Below are 21,380 nucleotides of genomic sequence, written 5' to 3'. Positions count from 1 at the left end.
CATGAGCCTTCCTGCAAATGCTGGCACTGCTATTCCCTCTGTCTGGAATATATTCTGTTCCCAGTTATCCACTTAGCCCACTCCTCACAGGCTTTGGGTTGTGGCTCAGCTGTCACCTTATTGGACATCGTTTCCTCAAGCACCATATATAAAATGGCATCCGTTATTCTCTCTGCTCCTGACCCAACGTCCGTGTTTTCCATAGAACATGTGACCACTTGACTTTTATGTTTAACATATGTCTTCTGGCCCTAAAATGCAAGTTCCACGAGGACGAGTGATTCATCTATCTTATTCATTGCTACATTCCCAGCACCTTAAGCAGTGTTTGCCAGATAGGGAGTGTTCAATAACTAGTTGCTGGATGCAAGAATAAGTGAATGAATAAATGATTAAATGAATGAACCAGTGAATGAATGAATGAACCTTTTCGCTTAGCATACAGAGCTTCAGTAATTTTGCCCCTGCCTTCCACTCAACCTGCAGACTTATCTGGCCACAGAGCAGAGAAGGACAGAGTCAGAAACGCCAGTGCGGAGCCTCCTGTGGCTCAGATGCCCAATCACCCAGCTGAGGCGTGGGTGGTGGTGGAGATAGAGCACAGTGGACAGACTGAAAACTATTTAGGGAGGAAAATGGAGAGTATGTGGTGAAGGCTAGACTGGGGGGTAAGGGTGAGGGAGAGGAATCCCCAGTATGATCCCTGGGTTTCTGAATTGCATAATTGGATGAACATAATTCGGAAGAGGGTCCATTTGGGGAGAAGGTCACGAGTTCAGCTTCAGATATCTTAAGTTGCCTTTGAAGTACCCACATCTGGTGAGGGGTAAGCTGGCAGTCAGAGGAAGTCACACTGGTTACACTGAGCCAACGATCAGTACAGCAACGTGAGCGAGTCTCCGCCTCTCACCTCCGACCCCGCATATCCCCTCCACCCCTGCCCCCGCCCGGCCGGGAGCTACCTCCACACCTGTATACACCTTGGGGCTGTGCTTGGTTAGGACATGTCTTTTATCTCTTGTATGAAACCAAACTTCCTCAGGGAATAAGGGGTGTGTGTGTGTGTGTGTGTGTGTGTGTGCGTGCGTGCAGTGGTGAGCTGATCAGGGGACGTGCTAGCTCTTACGTTTTCTGATTTCATTCTCTCGCCCCTTGGCCTTGTTTTCATGAGAGAATGGCCTTTTGTAGCTTACTCTATTCAAAGGAAGATCCAGTCATTCCTATGCTACAGAAAACATATTCTCATTTGCTCTGTCTTTCTCCGGGTATTCATGGAGCATCTACCTTGTCCCGACTCCCAAGCCGGCCTTGTGGGTGGGAGCACCGCTGGCTGGAGGACCAGTGCGTGCGTTAAGATGGAGTTACTTGATGCGTTTTGGACTTGCTTGGGACCTGACAACCAAAACTTGGTTTCTCTTTCTCCCTGTTGGAACAAGAATGTCTAACCTGTGCCTTCCCCGTTTTGGAAGCACGCAACTTGCCTGGTTTTACAGACTTACAACTGGAGAGGAATCTTCCCCCCCCCCCCCCCCCCCCCCGCCCCAGGTTAAGTTGTACCTCAAGTCACACAATATCCGATTCAGATGCTATTTAAATGAGATTATGTACCTTGGACTTTAGAGTTGATGCTGGAGTGAGCTAAGACTTTTGGGGCTGCTGAGAAGGAATGAATGCATTTTTCATGTGAAAAGGATGTGAATTTGGGGGTGCCAGGGGCTGAATATTATTGGCTGAATTGTGTCCACTTCCCCAGATTCATATATTGTATATTAAAGTCCTAACCTCCAATGGGATTGTATTTGAAAACAGGGGTTTTAAGAGGCAATTAGAGTTAAATGAGGTCATAGGGTAGTCCTTCTCCGGAGGATGGTGGAGTTATGAGAGGAAGAGAGCATTCTCTCGCCCTCCACGTGCACACCTCGAGGAAAGGCCACGTGAACAGTCATCTGCAAGCCGAGGAGAGAGCTCTCGCAGGAGCCAGCCAGCCGGCACCGGGTGCTGGGCTTCCTGCCTGCAGAACTCTGAGAAACACGCTTCTGGTGTGCAAGCCGCCGGTCTGCAGTGTTTTGTCAGGGCAGCATGAGCTGACTCACACAGGGGCAAGATAGGATCTGAATAACCTGGGGCTGCAATTACAAATAACCTGACAACCTGAGAAACAAAAAGCAAAGTAAGCTTTCGTCCTGCGGGCTATCCATGGGAAAATGTGGGATTTTAAACCCCGTGTGGTTATTTTGGCCAGTTTTCAGTAACTTGATTGAAATATTTTTTAAATACTGCAATGTAATTCACATGCCATAAAACTCACCCTCGTAGCGTGGGTTTTAGCAGTGATACATATTACTATTTTTTTCATTTAAAAAAAAAAATCTGGATTATCTTTGAGGTATTTCTGAACAGAAGAGGGCTCTTCTTTCACAGGGCTGAGAAGTCTCACCGAAGCGAGCTGGTTGTAGGAATAAGACCCTCCTCACGCCCAGCGCACAGAGCTGTCCCGGGCTCTTACCCAGAGTGGCGAGGAGCAGGCCCACCACCTGCGGGTCGGCGGCCAGGGCCGGCCCGATGCCCGGGTGGATGGCCAAGTTGGCGAGCACGCGGGTCAGCTTGATGAGCACGTCCTCCACCAGGGCCTGTGGCTTCCGCTGCTCATCTCCGTCGCCGGCTGGCCTCTTGGGATGCAGGTCCAGCTCGTGGAAGGCCCGGAACAGGGACAGCAGGGTCGGGATGCTCTCTTTCTCTTTGAAAAGCTGCTCACGAGCCTGGTTGCTTTTCGCTGTCAGGTTGCCAAGAATGAAAACAATACGAACGACCAAGTCCTGCAATAAACGGACACACACAAAGCGTTTCAAGTGCACGGCGGCTGGGACAAATTGTTGGAAAGAGTGCAGCATGTCATTGACTCACGATTTAATGACTAGTAAAAGGGAACACGTCTGGCTTCGATGAACGTGTACATGAGTTGATTCCCAAGATTGGTGCAAATTGACAGGGGCGATCAAAGCGTTGGGCAGCGTGGAGAGGAGACAAACTGGCCATGCTATTAGAAGGTCTAGTAACTCCAGATCCTTCATCGGAAATGCTGGCTTGCCTCCCCCACTAACCACCCCACCCCCGCCTACCAGACCAACTAGTGGACTGGGATATCATTACTAGGAACAACGCATTATGTAAATCTAAGCTTGTTCTTGTCGGCAAACTCATTAGTCAACAGAGCCAAATATCAACAGGACAACGATTGACATTTCTTTTGAGAGCCAAAGAATTTTTTAAAAGTAAACTTCTTCTAACGCCACTTCTTCAAAATAGGCTCGCCCAGGCCGTGGTATTTTTGTGGAAGAGCCACACTTAAGGGGCCAAAGAGCCGCATGTGGCCCTTGAGCCGCAGTTTGCCGACCACGGTTCTGGAGGATCCGAATCTTTTCCTGAAAGTTCGTTCATCTGTGGAAGTGCTGGGTTTCTAAACATCAGGCAATCATGTTGGGTCAGAGTGTGTTACTGCGGGGTGTCCCGGGGCATTACTGACCTTTGGGCTGGACAGTTCTGTGCTGGGGGCCAGCTGCCTTGTGCTCGCATTCCTGGCCTCCGAGGCCAGGTACCAGCAGCACCTCCCCAGATGCCACAGCCAGAAATGACCCCTGGGGCCACCACGGCCTTATCTCTGCAGACCGCGTTAGAGCAGGGCTGCACTTGTCTTTCTCCACCTGGGTAGTGGTTATGTGGGGGACACCTTTATAACTGTTTGCTAACGGGCACACTTATGTGTTTCATGAACTTTTCTGTGTACGTGATACATCATTCCACAATAAATTAATAAATGTTCCTAAAGATCCCAAGAAGAGAACATTGTACAACTAAACCAGATATAGCAACAGTTAACGTTCATGATTCGACAACAGGCCTTTGAGTGTGGTCGACCTTGCACACGGTGGTGAAGGAGGTCCAGGGAGAGGAGAGATTTGACAGGAGAACTGAGGACTGGTTACAACCGGCTTGGGTGCTGGTAGTATTGTGTGGGCGATGAGCTCTTTGTCAGACTGGGAGCCAGCTGGGAGAAGTGCCGGGCCAGGCAGCCAGCGAGGGTGGAGTCAGGATGTGAACCCAGGATCACCCAGCCCCGGAGTCCTTTCTACAGCCATGGCCTACTTCCCACGTGCTTGCCGTTTAGTAATCTCCTCCTTGGACTTGCCTTCTCTTAGCGCAGCGAGAGAACGGGCTCCTTTTAAAATGCAACTATGTCACTGGGAGGGATTCCAATAAACCTTTGTGGATCAGATTAGTAGTTACCAGCAGCCTTACAGAAAAGGGCCAAAAGGCAGAGGAGGCCTGGGCTGCAGGTAAAAGCAGGTTTCCTTAGCTGATCGTCTTTCTTCAAAACACAAAAGAGCTCTACCAACCCCACGCGTGGTTAATCCAGGAAGAGTCAATGCTGCTTTTCTTTTCACAGTTCCCTCGGGCCCCTCCCATGTCCAAGATCCCTTCCTCCTAACAGCTTCGAGGTCCCAGCGTGGCCTGGAGATGCAGGAAGGAGAAACGAGGCTATAAGGCAGGAGGGGTTCATCCTGCCAGGAGACGTCTCTCCCTGCCTTTAGAGAGGAGAAGGAGGGGGCGGCTCCTGGCAGCGGCGATGCCAACTGCAGGATGGCACACGAGAGCCACGGAAGGGGCCTGCAGACTGCGCAGTCTGCCTCTGCAGGCTTCCAGCAATGGCTGCGCTCGCTGTCTGTCCTCTTTCCCAGGGCTGGCTGAGGCCTCCCCCCCTCCTCCCCCTTCTCAAAACAGTCTCCGAAGCGCGGGAGCAGGAATAGGCTGAAATAGAAGCAGCCTCCAGGAGGCTGGCAGGAGCGGCGTTTCCTTTTTCCCAAGCCAGTGCTTGTCTTGACTCATCTGGAATCCTGCAGAGCGGAGGCCGAGCAGGAGGGCCCCCGGGCCCTGCTCCCCACGGAGGCCTCCGCTCCGGGCACAGCGCTGCACCGGGAGGGCACGGGGGAGAGCTAGCCGACGGTCCCACCGCACAGGCCATCTCCGGTCCACAAAACATCACGCCACTCAGAGTCCTCGAAGGATTTGAAAAATTGGACAAAGGCCCCAAATGGCTGATTAGCAGAGACTACGGTTCCACAGCAGGAAACTCCTTCGATATGCAATTCTCTTCCGAGGGACAGAGTCTCTCCTTCCTTCTTAGACAGTACCTTAGAACCACATATACACCGACAGTGGTCTGTATGGCATTCCTACTAAATTTAACCCAAAGTTGCTTATTCCTATCGCAGCTGTGAAGCAGCAACACGAAGATGAAATAGAAGAGATACTTTTTTTTTTTTTTTTTTAAAGAAGGCAGTCTAGTATAACCAGTTCATGATGACTTTCTAATTTCGCTTAAAAGGGCATCGGCCTAGCAACAGCTGTGGCCAACCAGAGCTCAGACAGGTACGCCCACCGTGGGAAGCCTGGCCTCAGCCATGCTTCCCGGTGACCGCCTGTGGGATGGTCTCTTCGGTTTCACATGTGCTATGCCCTAATGAGCAAGCATGTTACGCAACCCGAACGAGCCCCACGGGGCCGCAGATAAAGCTGCTCTCACTGGAACAGGAGGAGGAGCAGGACGCTGCCGAGCACAGCGGCCCATGGCGGCTCCCAGCAGCAGCAGCCGTGGGCGCCGAGCGATCCTTTCCACAGGAGAGGGGCTGGCCTCAGGTCACAGGGGGAGATGCCCCTCTACTCAGGGATCTGGCAACGGATCCAGAGGCTCTCTGACCCCAACGTGCAACACAGCTGAAGAGAAGAGGCAGGACTTGAGTAGATGCCAGCCCATCTCCTCATTCCCAATGACCCTCATCTTCCTCATCTGCCGGATGCAGCCCAAGGGACATCTTTGATTCCGCCCTGTCTCACTCCCCTCCGCAACCAGTCACCAGGTTCCCTCTGCTCCATCCCCTCAACATCTCCCCCCGCTCCCTCCTTCCCAGGCTCGCTCCGGTTAGCCTGTTGGGAGACTGGTCTGAGACCCTTGACGAGCTCCTCCCTGTGAGGTCAACGTTTAACACCACTTTCAAAATATTGATATATATATATTTTATTGATTTTTTTACAGAGAGGAAGGAAGAGGGATAGAGAGTTAGAAACATCAATGAGAGAGAAACGTCGATCAGCTGCCTCCTGCATACCCCCTACTGAGGATGTGCCCGAAAACCAACGTACATGCCTTTGACTGGAATCGAACCCGGGACCCTTCAGTCCGCAGGCCGACGCTCTATCCACTGAGCCAAACCAGCTAGGACAACACCACTTCTTGAAGAACAACAGTTCCTACGCCATATCCTTGCTCAAAACGTCCACTGCCTATCAAGTGTCAAAGTCGGTATCTCAGGCACCACCTGGCCCCGTGGGACCACGTCTGCTGGACCTCACACGGCTCCCCACCCACAGCCAGCCACAGGGAACGCCTTCCTCCCCGACTCCCACACCCTTCCTACCACCTCAACACAGCTGGTGTGCAGCGTGGTGGCCTGGGGAAGGGCCCACCTCGGAAAAACACAGGAAGAAGACTAGTAAACGGTGTTCTACTTCCCTTAGTAGAGGAGTGCTTCTAAGTCAAGAACACCCTTTCAGAAAGGTTTTTTAAAAAACGGGTTTAAATTGCAGGGGCTGTCAACGTGCTTAACCAGAAAACGGAGTTTACCAACATGCTCTGTTTGAAACGTGGTTAGAAAGTTCCTGTGCCGCCTGGATCTGAGAGCTGGGTCAGGGCTTGCAATTTATAACATGTACCCAACCTCCCACCCTCATTCAAACCCCGGCATGAACGGAGCTTACAGGTGGCCAGGAGACCAGGGAAGTTTGGCCAGTTCAGAAGATAGACCGCATACTGTACAAATGCCAGCGAACCCGAGGATTCGGAAAGCGGGCCAACAGTTTGCGTCAGCGCCGAACCGCGTACCGTGGAAGGATCTGGGATGCTGGAGACTCAAAACCCAGAATCTCGTCGAAAATCATTTAAAAACCGGGAGAGATTATACTGCATGCCTCCACCCATCTGTCCGTTCCCGTCGGCACTCGCTGACTGAGCGGCCCCATGTCCGTGATCTTCCACCGGTGTGCCTCCAGTTTTTAAAACATGCAACAGCGGACTAGTCAGAGGCACTGACCTCTTTACCCTTAGATTCTCAAATAAAAAAATGGCAAAAGCTGTCTGGTGTGAATGACTCCAAATTATACCTGTTTTTTAAATTTTTGGTCAGGTCAGCAAAATATATATTTTTTTGGTGTGCCCTAGAATTTTAGCAATTAGTTTTTGTGTGCCACGGGATGGGAAAGGTTGAAAATCGCAGCGCCGCCTGCTTCTGAGCGCCAGGGCAATGCTGGCCTCCCGCTGTGTCCTCTTCTGTGAGCCAGGCACTTGGGTTCCGCGCTGGGCTGTGGAGGAGCCAGTTCCGCAAGGGCAAAGCGGCAGGAGCTGGAGGGAATGAACAAGCAGAGGGCTTGTGCTGCCCGCCGCCCGGTCAGGGTGCAGACCAAGGCCAGGGCTCGGGGGGGGGGGGGGAAAAAAAAAAAAAACGGGGCAGGCACAGCCAAATGCTTTCAGCACCCCCTGGGAACGCGCCTGCAGAGAGAGGGCCTGGGAAGACGGCCACGGGGCTCGCTCCTGCCAGGCGGGAGGCCGCGGGGAGCCGCAGCCAAGTCTCCATATAAAGGCGGCTGCGGCGGCGGCGGGGTGAGAGGAGGAGGGGCCTGCCTGACCAATCCCCTCTGGCCCCGAGGAGGATGGAGCGGAGAGAGAGGTCACGCTAGGCCTGGGCGGCCTGCCTTAGAGCAGAGCAGCGAGCACAGGGACAGATGCCCGTGCCGCGCCCCCCACTGCCCGGTCATCCCAGGTCTCGTTTCCAACGCCACGGCGCCCAGGCACCCCGGTCAGATGGCGCTCACATGGCTGGGACGGCGCTTCAGGGGAAGTCCGGATGGAATGAGAGGCATGACCTTCAGAGCAGCACAAGCAAGGACACGTCTGGTGGCTCCCGGACAGGGTAGCGCAGGCTCTGATAACGGCCCTTCCTCTGCAAGCTGTGTTTGAACCCCCCACCCCCTCCCACCCCCGCAGACCGGACCTTTCCAAAGGTGCAGAGGGCTAGCCAGGCAAGTTGTTCAATAGACGTGAGTGACGGGAATCTAGATAAGGGTTCCTTTTTTGGGACCGTGACCTTTGCAAAATATTGCCAGGCTTAAAAGTCATATTTGAGGCATCTTATCAGATACCCTGCCCGGCAGATATTTACAGAAGAAATGAGAAAAATCCCTTGATGTTCTCTCAAGAAACAAACCCAAACGTAATTCGCAGAGATGCCAAATGCAGCCACGCCGACGGCAGAGGCACCTCCCGGGGCAGGCTCCGGGCTCCGCCGGGCGAGGCTGCTGTCCACCGCTCATTCCTTCGTCGCTGGCCCATCTGTTTCACATTTGGTTTATCCCAAATGCACTTCCCACCATCAAGCATACAATAGGTGCACGTTTCTTAAGTGGAATTTGTCATTTAATTGAGTTCTGAACAGTGGTTTTCATAGATATTCTACCTAATGCTGAAGTTCAGCTTTCAAATGGCATTAAGCCAACTTAAATGTTGTGGTTCGGTCTCACTTTGTCTGAGTATGGCAACCGGGGTTACTAGCTGTACCATGGAGCTTGGACAAAACAACCTCAGAGACATGAGCCAGAGTCGTTTCCCTGAGGAAACCCTTCCTTAGAGCTGGGAGGAGTGGATCCCTGGTCCCTGAGACTCCTGCTGAATGGAACCCCTGGCTCACCCGTGACCTCCCTGTACAGACAGGCCCCGCCCCTGTGCAAAGAGGGGTGGTGTAAACCTGACCACGCTTTATTTTACGTGAACTAATGTCCCTCAGATTTATTTGTTGCGAACTTCCAAAGGTTTGATATGGGTATATACAGAAGTTTCTCAAAGCAGGATTATCTGCAGGAATATTTTGTGACTATCCTAAATAATAAAAGGCTAATATGCAAATCAACCAAACCGTGGAATGACCAGTAGCTATGACATGCACTGATCACCAGGGGCAGATGCTCAACGCAGGAGCTGCCCCCTGGTGGTCAGTGAGCCAGAAGCCAGGCTCACAGCTGGCGAGCACAGCAGCCTCCGTAGCAGCACTAAGGATGTCAGTCGGACATCCCCTGTGGGCTCCTGGACTTCAAGAGGGCACAGGCCAGGCTGAGGGAACACCCCACCCCCACCCCCACCCAGTGCATGAATTTCACGCACCAGGCCTCTAGTTTTAAAATAAAAGTTAGTGGTTGTGTCACTAACAAGTCAACAACTATGGCTGATCTAACCAGCTGGAGGTTGATGAGTTATCCCTCTGGCAGGTGGTGGTGAGAGTCCCACAGGAGGGCCTGTGCTCAGCTCTCCCGAGTGGCCTCCTCTGACCAGCACCCGAGCCTCATCACTATGATAGCTATCAGTGTGGTATCGGTGTTGTCGGTGTGTCTGGGCCCAGGACCACTTGTTTGGACACAAGTCAGGTGTATGGCACCAACCTGTGTTCTCTAGCTAAGAGCACCCCTCGGCTGCTGGTCCGAAAGGCGAAAGGCCTGTGTTGTCACCGCTGACGGGAAAATGTACCCCAACACCGGGCCCAATGTGGTCACTCCCAGCAGCACGCCCGCAGAGGAAGGCTGACTCTGTGCGGCTGATTGGGTTAGTCACTTCGGAACGTCTCCAGGTTTCGTAGAAAACCTTCTGCTGTTAATATTGGAGGGGAAAAATGTGTTAAGGAACCACCTTAATTTATACCAGGTTCCCCAACCTGCTGCTCATTTGAATCCCTGGAGGAGCCTCCTAAAAATAGGTTCCCGGGCCCATCCCAGCCCTGGGTCAGAACCTCCCAGGGTGGAGCCTGAGAACCCGGATTTTTAAAGCTCCCCAGGTGACGCCGATGATAAGCCACTGATTTAAATCAAGTAAGAATCAGGAATCTCACCACCTTAACAGCGATGGTTTTTATAATATCGATTTATAAGAGTCACCTATGTTCCACGCTAATAATCCTCACAACACAGATGTGTCGAAAATTAAAGTGAAAATCTCATAGAGACAGATTCTAAAAAGACCCATTCTGATAACGCTAAAGTCAAACTTTACCTTGACACGAGATGACTATGCATAATGCCAAGAAACAGGAAAAAAAAGTAACTTTTGGCATTTTCTCGCCTCCGTTCTTTTCTTTTCACGGGAAACAGCAGCAGGTGGGGGAGCGAAGAGTCTGCCTCTCCCGGTGGCCGGCTGCCCTGCGCTTACTCGGCCGCAGCGGGTCACCCCCTGTGAAGCTCCTCACCCCTCCGGGTGGTATGCCACGTAAAGAGGCGTGTGTGAGATAGTCGCTTATCACTGGAGAGGGCCTTCTTTTCTTTTAAGATTTTTGTTTCTGTTCTTTGAAAATACAGTTAGCCATTAGCATGATTTAACTGAAAGTGAGTCTCAGAAAACGGAAATCTCTGCTGATTTCAAATCTTCTAAGACCGAGGCAATGCGGAGCCCCCAGAACAAAGTGTAGAGACTCTTTCTGTTTCGCCACTTGGTGGTAGCTGTGTCTATTGGGAGACTACAGGTGGTGTCTATGAGGCAACTACAAAGCCTCTATCTAACGTTTACGTCTGCAGCACACAGTTGGTGCTGCAGAAACGTTTCCTGGGGCTGAAACAAAAATAGTGCTAGGAAGCGATCGCTCTATGTAAGAAGCTGCGGAGAGCTGATGTGGGTTTCAAAGGCCAGTCCCGAACCTCAACTGCTCAAGCAAACCTCGGGTGTCACCAAGTTTTCAGCCACCACGGATGAACTGACCCAGATCATGGCGTAGAATCTCTGGAAATTAATTTTCTTTCTAGGAAAAGGGGAGGGAGGGAACCAAATTGTATCCCACTGGCCACTGGGCCAAGGGAATGTGAGCATGCCGTGCTCCTCTGAAGTGGTTTAAAATCCATGGCTTCTATTGTGTTGTTGTCTAAGGCAGCCCACCAAGGTGAAAAGTGTGTGTGTGTGTGGCTGTAATTATTTTTTCCTCCTCCAAACTAAGGAGAAGTAAATATTTATGGGAGAAGAGCTAGAGTACTATAAGAAGTATTTTTATGATACTTTACAGACTTCAAAACATTTTACATACTCAAAATTCATTCCTCTAACACGCATCATGAGCCTACAATATCAAGCATCATCTCACGTGTATCAAGACAGGAACTCCCACTAGTGAGTGAGGCAGCTACACAAGTAATAACCACTTGCAGAATCAGAAAAGAAAGATGTATTTATAAAGACCGACGGGAGCTTTTGGTGAATGATGTTAGCAAGTAGTTGGGACACCCACCAACTTCCTCATAACCTGAACAATTTACCTGCTCTTCTGAAATAGTTTGGTTTTGAAGAAAATATAAATTATGTATCTATTTCTCTCACAAGGAAAACCAAAAAAACAAACAAAGCTGGCTCAAAATGCTAACGTTTCATTCTTTAGTACAAGTAAAGCCAAAGTATAATTTTAGGAACGCTAACAACATGACCTTCATACAAATATAAATTAACAGATTTTAAAAAATTATCTCATTAATGAAGGATCCAATACAATGATAAAGTTGGTTCCAAAGAACTGGGTGTCTGTAAGCATTATGAAGCGTGTTGGGATAAGGTTACTAGGTTAGATACACACCTGGCTAATAGCCTACAGTAGCCATTTTCAACTAGCGTGCTCCAAGAATGTTTAAAACATGCAATATACCCAGCTATTTATTCAGTCAGGGGCACTGACCTCTTTTTCCTCAGATTGCCAAATAAGAAAATGACAGCAGCCAACACAACAACCAGTGTGAATGAGTCAAAACTATACCTATTTTCATTGTCAGATCAGCAAAGTATATATTGTTGGTGTGCTGCAGAATTTTAGTAATTGGTTTATGTGTGCCAGGAGATGAAAAGGGTTGAAAATCGCTACAGGGTAATAAAACCATAACTTTTGAGGTCATTTTGTCTCCCAGAGAGAGACCTACAAGCTAACGTGTAGCTTTCTGGTGTCTGGGCTCTAAATACAAGTTTAAACACAGACACGTTCTCCTCAGGAATAAGCACTGCCGACGAAACGGCGCCCCAGCACGACTCTGTCCGGACAGGCAGCCTCACCCTATTTCTAAGTTTTGCGTAAGTTTTCTTAATCACAATGATGTGATTATTAACATCACGGACATACGGCCTGGCTCCTGGCTCCGGGTAGACTAGCTAGGTGTACTAGCTGCACGAAAGTCTTTAAAATGAGGCTCCGACGAGAGAGGAAGTGACTGGTCTTGAAAGGCTTCCCGGAGAAGGGGATGTGAGAGGTGCACCCTGAAATATAAACCTGCTTTTGAGAACGAGAAGTAACCAGATTCCATCAGAGTCTCTTAGGCACTTCTCACAAAGGGCCTATTCGTATTCCATTTGATTTCAGACTTTTTAAGGTGTTACTTTGAACAAGCATGGTTATAATGTCCACTTAGTAATTGCAAGCAAATGCATAATTGCCAGAGGCAGGCAACCATCACCAAAGGCAGAGGGAACAACCAAGAGAAATGGGAGAGAGAGAAATCTACAGAAAGAAGACACCAAGGTTTAAAGAACCTCACGGACAAACTCATGCTCCCAGGGTAGACAAAGAGCCTCTGGTTATTTTTAATATCTTTTGTGATATACTTGAATGTGATTTTCACCTTCAAATGATTGAAATCAGTTTGGTGATTAAGGGGATACATTATGCATTTTCTTGATGGTTCTGAATAAACAACATGTTACCAAACATAGTTTGTAAGGTGCTCTTTGTTTCTTGGATCAAAAAAATTTTAATGGAAACACAAAATTATAATTTTTCTCAATCAATAGAGAAAAATATGGCGTTTAAAGACCAATATTGCTTTGCAGATAACTAATGGATGAAGGTAAAAAGTAGTTCAGTGAGAAATGTGGTAAATTTTATGCCAATTAAAATTTAAGCCATTTAGTCTCTGGAACCAGAAAAAGCATACCCTTCCCATGCTGACACATCCAGTGTCTCATATTGGCAAGACACCAGAATTTTTGTCTGTTTATTAAACATGGCTTTCATCTAAGCTACAATCAGAGAGACAAAACAGTGTCTATTAGTAATGCCATAAGGCTATTTGTCACTACTCAACTGATGGATGTTCTTTCTTTATAAGTTATGACAACTTGAAATCAAACTGTTAAAAACAAGTGTTTTCTTTCATCCACATTTGAAAATTCTAGTGAAAGGCAAAGAGTTTTTTCCTCCAGTAACCATCATCTAAGTTGTGTATGATCAAAACACCAGAGCAAAAGAGAATAATGATGATAAAATAAATTTACAGTAAAAGTCCATGAAGTAAATCCACAACATAAAATTACAAAGTAAAATCCACAACTAAATCTTTTTTTAGAACCTAAAATAATACTTTCAATACTATGGTATTTAGCATTTCTACCAGTTTAGTCGTTACCCTTAAAAAAGAAACCAGTAGGTATGCCTAAGCTTTTCATTTGTTAATTCACTTGTCCAAAAATTTTAGTTCTGATAATACATTGTACCAAAATCTAAAATAATAAATGCTTAATGGACACTTACATTAACAGGAGATTGTGAATACTTTAAGGTAAGTTAGTCAAATTCATTCTTTGATGAGGCAAATTCTTATACCTTGAAATCTTTCAAAGTATGTAATTTAGAGAAAATATAAAGTATATAGAGAAAGCCTTTGTAAGCCAAATACTCAAAATCAGAAACTTAAATGCATATTTGAAAATCAGTTTTTAACAATTAAATAAAAACTTAAACCTTTAAGCAAGCTTTTATCTTCTTTAAAATGTAAATTATATATCAATAGTAAGAGCATAGAATTTTCTGTTATTCATATCACCAAAAAGAGACCTGCAACCTTTTAATAAATTGCTAGCAATAGTGTAAAATCTGACAAATTTTACTATTTTCATTATTTTTACCCAGTTCCATACTTGGCTGAGTAAAAATAAGCTTAATGCACTTTGGGGCAAATAAGGATTATGTTGTGAAGTGGCTTTGATATGGTTAATATAATAGTAACAAACAAATATTCTTAGCATGTACATAACTTATTTGTTAACTGATGAAATTACCATATGATTTTGAAAATTAACCACATGTATAAAATGTCTCCAATAAAGAGTTGATGTCACTTTGATCATTTATAAAAGTGAATAAAATTGGACCGCATTTAATGACTATTCAAAAATTTATAACACAAATTTATATTTGTACTAAGTATTATAGTTTTATTAAGGAGAAGTCTTTGTGAGTTCTTCCTTTTTTTTATTTCAGGAAAGGGAAGGGAAAGGGAGTGAAGGATAGATACATCAATGACGAGAGAGAATCTTGGATAGGTTGCCTCCTGAACACCCCCCCACCAGGGATCGAGCCCACAACCCTGGCATGTGCCCTGACCAGGAATCAAACCATGACCTTTTAGTTCATAGGTCAACGCTCAACCATGCTAGCTGGGTGAATTCTTTCTTTTTCTTTCTTTCTTTTCTTTTTTTTTTTTTTTTTAAAAGAACTATACATGGTTTTGCCCAGTTCATTAAAACCAAGCTATTTCCTTTAAATACTTATGTAGAAATTTTATTTTCTAAATATAAGGTAAAAGAAATAGAGAATTTCAGTGCCAGAAGACTTTTTAGAGTATAGGGATATTCCAAACTTAATTTATATCAGAAGTCCAGATAGTTTTTTGTTGACGAGCAGATGGCGAGGCCCCTCCCCACCCATCTGACTCAGTAGGCTTGGGTGGGGTCTGGAAATAACCAGTGCACCCCCACCTCACTCCATGGTGATTCTCATGTAGGGGAAGAACAAAGCAGTGGTAGTACATGTTTCCCACCCCCCTTCCCTGACCCCAAGTCAGGAATCCTCCTACCACAGGGACATTTTATTGAGGCTTTTTCTGCCTCCAACTACTCCCTCCCTAGCTCTTTGCCTCCTAGGGCGGCCCATTACATATCTAATGGAAGTTTCTAATAGAAACCTTTACATTTAAAACATCAAGTCACTCAACATGGGCTTACATGAATACACCAATGCAAAGACACACTGAAGAATTAAATGCGGGAAGAACTGACCTGCTTCTGCTGGTATTTGTTTATCAGATTCAAAAACAAGGCGTAGCATCTGGAACAGTTGGCCAAGGCAATACAGCAGTCCCGGTAAGAAGTAAGTTTGCTGCAGGAATGCCAAATGGGAAAATAAAAGTAAACTTTGTTTTCCCATAAAATTCACATACACATTGTGTTACTGTAAATGCAGATCTTCAAAACATTGCCCAGGGCATGAAAAGAGTCTAGAGAGAGTCCACACACCAGTCCGGAGGAGCCTTGGGGAGGTTTGCTGTCTGCAGTGGGCTCCGGGGGCATGGAGTGGGGACACAAGAAAGGCTCTTTGACAAACAGAAACCCAAAGCCTGTAACACATGCACATGGTGTGATTTTTTTTATATAAAAATGAAAGATTTAATTATATAGTCTTCAGATAAAGAGGTATACAATAAGGATGATTTTTCATCATTTCACTCATTCTTAAGACTGTATGCCTCTTCATATCTCATAGAGTTTTCTTTTTTACCTTACTATGCTTTTGCCTAGCTTTACCTTACTATATGTGTAGATTAATCAAAGTTTGGTATACAATAGCTGTTTATATAAGGTCGTTGTGTTCTGTGACAAGGAAAATAGTACATTATGAAGTCCACAAAGTGCTAAAGGAGGAGATAATTAATTTTGAGTGGGCGTCAGGGAAGGCTTCTGAGGGGTGGTGTCATATGGGTTGTGCTTGTAAATTTTAACCCATTTCTGTCTCCCTCTACCCCAAACCCAAGCTCTTGAGCCTATACTGTACTGACTCCCAGCCCTTTACTCTTAGGTCTACTGTCTGGGTCTATCTGCAGATGAGGGCTTACTTTATCCCTGGCCCTTTATGACAGTGGCAGGTAGGATTATACTAATACTAATTTTTTAATACTAACAGTAAAACTAATACCCAACCCTAATTAAGCACTCCCTAGATGCCAGGTCCTTTCTTAGTAACATCACATAATTTACCATCGAGACATCATTTTAAAAACATCTCTGTTGAGATATAGTTGACATACAATAAACCTTACATATCTAAAGTATTGAATTTAATAAATGTTGACATATGTATGTGTTATGCCCAGACTTCGTGATCCCCAAGGACCACTAGGGAGCCGAGACCAATGCAATAAACAAAAGAGCCTTTTCCATGCTAGCATGGGCTCTGTCCCACTCACGCCGACAGCATGGCGGAAGAGAACGAATTTCGCCAAGCCCTGGGGTTTTACTCCATGGTGATGTCACTGCTTTGGTGTGAATTTTCACAACCCACACTATCATGGTCCAGAAAATGCAGGCCAAGAAATTTAGACAAAATCTGGTTGGATACCAACTAGTGACTCCTTTGGGACCCCACCAGCAGCAAATGTGCTAGGTGCGCACTAGGCTGCTAGTGGTCTACTAATGTCAGGCAGAATGGAGCAGAAGGCAAAAAGCCTTAAGCATAGCTTCAAAGTTTCTAAAGCAAGCAAGCATGCAAACCTACAAAACCAACAAGGCAATATGGACAACCTTACATCAAATTGGGAGATAATCATACATTTCTCATTAATTGATAGATTAATAGGTAAAACATCATTACTATTTTAAAAACTTGACCATGTACTGTGCCATTAACAAGTCTCAGTGCATTTTTTGAGAATTGGTATCTCACAGATCACAGCCTCTGATCAGTGAAATAAAATTAGAAAGAAATATTTAAAATTCATTACATTTTAGAAATTTAAAAACACAATTTTTGGGTCAAAGAAACATGAAAAAAAAAAAAGCACTTAGAAATACTACAAAATACTACCAATCAACATTGTTGGGATGTAGCTAAAGCAGCAGTTAGAAAAAAATAAAAAAATAAAGCCTTAAAAGGTTGAAAAGACAAGAATTGAGTTTCTAATTAAAACAGTTAAAAAGAAAAATATACCCAAGGAAAGTAGATAAAAGGGATTAATAAAGATGAGAACAGAAGTAATAAAAAAGAAAATAAACATGCAGTAGGGTGTATCAATAAATCTTTTGGTTCTGCAAAAAAAAATTGGAAAAAATTGGAAAGACTGATTAAAAAAAGAGAAATCTTATAAATAATCAGAATGAGAAATGAAAATCAATATTAACAATAAAGAGGCAGTATAAATAGTGGTTAAATGTATGACCTCTAGAGCCAGACTAGCTGGTTTGAACTGCAGCTCTGTGATTTACTAGCTGTGTGGCCCTGGAAGTACTACCAAACCTCTCTATGCCTCCATTTCCACATGTAAAACGAGGATAATAACCACAGTTCCTGTCTTTTAAAGTTGTCAAAAGGAGTAAATCAATTAGTAGTTGGCAAGTGCTTAGGCTATTGCCTGGCAAGTAGTAGGCACTATAAAGTATTTGTTAAACAAGTAAAATAAATAAAAAGGGGCATAATTAGAGATGGATAAGGGGGTATTTGGGACAATAACCCAAAAATGTTGATTGGTAGTATTTTGTAGTATTTGTAATATATGTAGGTGCTTTTTAATTTTCATGTTTCTTTGACCCAAAACTTAGATAAAATGGACAAATTCATAGGGAAAAATTTTTTTTTAATTGACACAAAGAGAAATAGGAAATGGGTTAGGTATTGACCAATAGAGAAAGTGTCTCAGTAGTCAACGATATTCACACATTCACACAAGGATAAAATAGCTTCTCCAGCAAGTTCTATAAGCTTTTCAAGAAAAGATAAGTTTAATTTTCACAAATTCTTCTAGAAAAGAAAATACCCCAAAATGCTTTTATGAGGTTCATGTAAACCTGACATGGAAACCAGACAAGGCCAATTTGACAAAGGAAAAGTACAGGTCAATTTAACTCATGACCATAATGAAAAATCCTAAACTAAATGTTAGTGAACTAAACTTAGCAAAATGTAATGGTTTAACATGAAAAAAATCTATTAATGGAATCTACTACATTAAAATTTTAAAAATGGAAAACCACACAACAGATTCAGGACAAGCATTTAAGAAAATTTAATAGCCCTTTCTAGACAAAAATTTTCCTTAGCCTTCTAAAGAGATCTATAAAAACCTAAAACAAATATTATTTTTAACTGGTAAAACTACAAAAATATTTCCTTTAAAGTTGGGATAAAGGCACCAGGCCAAACTCTCTCACAACTTTGTATAGGGCATCCTAAGCAATCCAAGAAGAAAGAGGTGGGGACAAGGAAGAGGAGTTGTAATAAATGGGAAAACATTATCTTCCAAGAGAATCTATTAACTTTTACATCTAATATTCATCAAGATCCATGGATACCTAATAATCAAACATCAATACTACTCACATACACTAGCAACAACCTATTAGAAAACAGTTTTTAAAAAGATTACATTCATAATCACAGCAAAAGCTATGAAGAAATAAATCTAACAAAAGATGTGCAAAATACTTTTGGAGAAATTATGAAATGTTATTGAAAGATATAGAGGAAAATAAGACATCACAAATGTTGATGGATGAAAGACTCAGTTTCATAAAGATATCCCATCTTCCCATTCCCACCCCAATTACTCTACATACTCAGTGTAGGTCCTTGAATAACCCCAAAGTTCCTATCACGGACCTTCGGTGATTCTCCAATTCATAAGGAAGAGAAGAGGAATTTGGACTCTAAAGGAGAAAATAAGTGATGGATTCATTTTATAACCAGGCATATTAAATCCGTAATAGTAAAACAGTGTCTGCTGGTCTGAGAATAGACCAAACGAATGCCTAGAAACAACCTACAAGTGTGCGGAACCTTGTGTTTTATTGACTAGACATTAAAATCATGGGGGGGAAAATATGGTGTAGTTGACTAAAGGTGCTGGGTCAGTTGACTATCCATCTGGGAGAGAAATTAAATTGGATCCCTACATGCCACCATACACAAAAAATAACTTGATCCTTTACAGTGCTTCTAAAAGGGAGTTATAAGTACCCAGAACAAAGCTCAGGAAAGTGCAGTGCTACGAGATCAAATCTGGTGTCACATTTTCAAACTGGGGTCAATTACCAATTCAGTCTTCAGGAAGTTTCTATTTTTTAAAACAACTATAGTACTAGAGCTCAGGAAAGGGCCAGGTCTCTTGAGAAGGATCATTATGTAAAAAAACCAGCAAAGTGCAGTGAGGAGGAAGGATAAATACTTTCAAGGTGGTTCTGAAACATGACATCGTGCTTTGAGGCAACCTGAATTCAGATGATCGTCAGTTCTGCAGTACAGTGTGGACATGACCAGTTCAGCCAAACAACAGAAACAAAACTTCTATGACAAATTGTCAGATCAGACTTTCTCAGCAATGATCTCCTTTTGGAGTTAAAACCCTTAAGTATTAATTCCAAGTGTATCAGAAAATTTGCTATATTTTTTGAAATAGTTCTTCATCTCCAATAAACTAACAGAAATTTTTGTTTGTTTTGTTTGTTTTGTAAAAACACTAGGATAACTCACAACTCACCAAAGAATTAAGGTGACTTACAATCGATGAGTTTAGAATCATATTAGAAATACAAATACATTAGAAATTGAGTCATAGGTTTAAATAATTTATTTTAAGCTGGGGCCATTAGAGTTGCCTTTGCTGTTAGGTGAAGTAAGAAGCAAATTTAGGATTCCTTGCCAGCCACACGCACAAATATTAAGGATAACCTGAAATCCAAGCATTGGCCTTTTTGTAAGGCTACCTCGTTGCTCAGCCTACCTACCTGAATATTCTGGCAATATTGGTGCAGACATCCTTGTCACTTGTGTACTGTCCCATCACTGTGCAGAGCTGGGTCATGGCGCCGATGCTTAGCAACTTACTTCTTGCTAGGGGTGAATCAACCAAGTTTCTCAAAGTAGCAGTCATCTAGGATAAAAGCATGTTTGTGCCTTTTTTTTTTTTTTTTTTTTTTAAACACCAGAAAATATAGCAACACTAATCAGCATACCACAACTCATCCCATAAGTTTCATTATATTTGTTATGCATCTCCCACTAGAGAACGTGGGCCTAGACACAAATATCATAGAATAAAAAGAAAACCAAGAAATGAATACAAAGAAAGCCGGCATTGGTTCAAAGGTAAAGAATGTTCATGTTAATGATCAATTAGTATACCAAAGCCCCAGGGTTACAGAAATCATATCTGAGTTTGTCAACAGAAATAAGATCTTTAGTGACTCTGCAATGTGCCACATCAGTTCCACCTATAGGAAACATCTCTTCCCATAGTCTTATAAGTAGCATCAAGGAATGCTGTGGCCAAAACATATTTAAGACTATTAGTTTCATTCATTCTCTTCTAAGAGGCAAGTATTGATTTTTTTAAAATTTGTCTCATTTTTGTAAAAAATGTTCAGGAGAACTATCTACTTTAGCCTTTGTCTAAAAGAAGAGAAGAGTAGAGAAGAGAACAACTTAGTAAATCCATAAAACTAACATAGTTGTTATACTCTTAATACACACTGTGATTTGTCCTTATACTATAGGATTAAAAAGAGTATAATATAGTTGTTATCTTATACTCTTAATATGCACTGTGATTTGTCTTAGCCAGGTTACTGGTTAAGAGAGTCAGATCAGGAGTTGGATGGCCTGGCCAAGTCCTAGCCCCACAGCTCACTAGCTTGGGTTAGTTAGTTAACCCCCCAGAGCACATTTTTTTCTCATTGGTAAAGTGAGGGTGGTAACAATTGCCATGGAGTTGTGAGGATTCAATCAGATGAGATGTGGGAATGGCATCACAGGCACCAATTACCCAACAACAGCTGAAGAATCCTGGGTTTCATCCCTACTGTTGTTGTGGGACTTCATATAAAAAATGCAGAAGAGAGATCACTGGTCTCAGAGTCAAATGATGGAGATACAAGTCCCAAATCTCCTTCTAGTTACATCTAGTTACATGACAAAGGCACTCCTCTTTCCCTTGTCACACCCAAATAGTCATCTGGTCTACCTCTTCTCTCTACCACCCGGTTGCTGGGTCAGTTTAAGCCTCTTCAGCTCTGTCCCAAACCCTACAGCTCACTGATCAGGCTCCTTCCCATCTCTGCCTTGTCAGGTTCGTCTCCCAGAGGGAGCATCTCAAGAGCCACCCTTCCCTGTTCAAAGACCTCTGACTTCTGGTGGCCCATTGGGCAAAGTCCACATCCTAAAGGCTCTTCCCTCTCTACAGTTCACATCTCCAGATCCATCTCCTCCTCCTCCTCTTCCTGCTCCTAC

General features: G+C 44.4%; 1 protein-coding gene across 1 annotated transcript in view; it reads right to left on the bottom strand.

The window, feature by feature from the left end:
• Positions 1 to 21,380, bottom strand: part of ARMC2 (armadillo repeat containing 2) — an 86,624-nt gene that overhangs the window by 12,311 nt on the left and 52,933 nt on the right. The window contains exons 10-12 of the mRNA XM_084890533.1: positions 19,880 to 20,025; positions 15,167 to 15,266; positions 2,507 to 2,816 (exon numbers count right to left, since the gene is read on the bottom strand). Coding sequence (XP_084746659.1) covers positions 2,507 to 2,816; positions 15,167 to 15,266; positions 19,880 to 20,025 — 556 coding nt within the window. The remainder of the gene's footprint in view (positions 1 to 2,506; positions 2,817 to 15,166; positions 15,267 to 19,879; positions 20,026 to 21,380) is intronic.

Source organism: Pipistrellus hanaki (assembly GCF_964339955.1).
Source record: "Pipistrellus hanaki genome assembly, chromosome: 7".
In the NCBI taxonomy this organism is placed as follows: domain Eukaryota; kingdom Metazoa; phylum Chordata; class Mammalia; order Chiroptera; family Vespertilionidae; genus Pipistrellus; species Pipistrellus hanaki.
The sequence above is the reverse complement of the archived record's forward strand: the minus strand, read 5'-3'. Positions and strand labels throughout refer to the sequence as shown.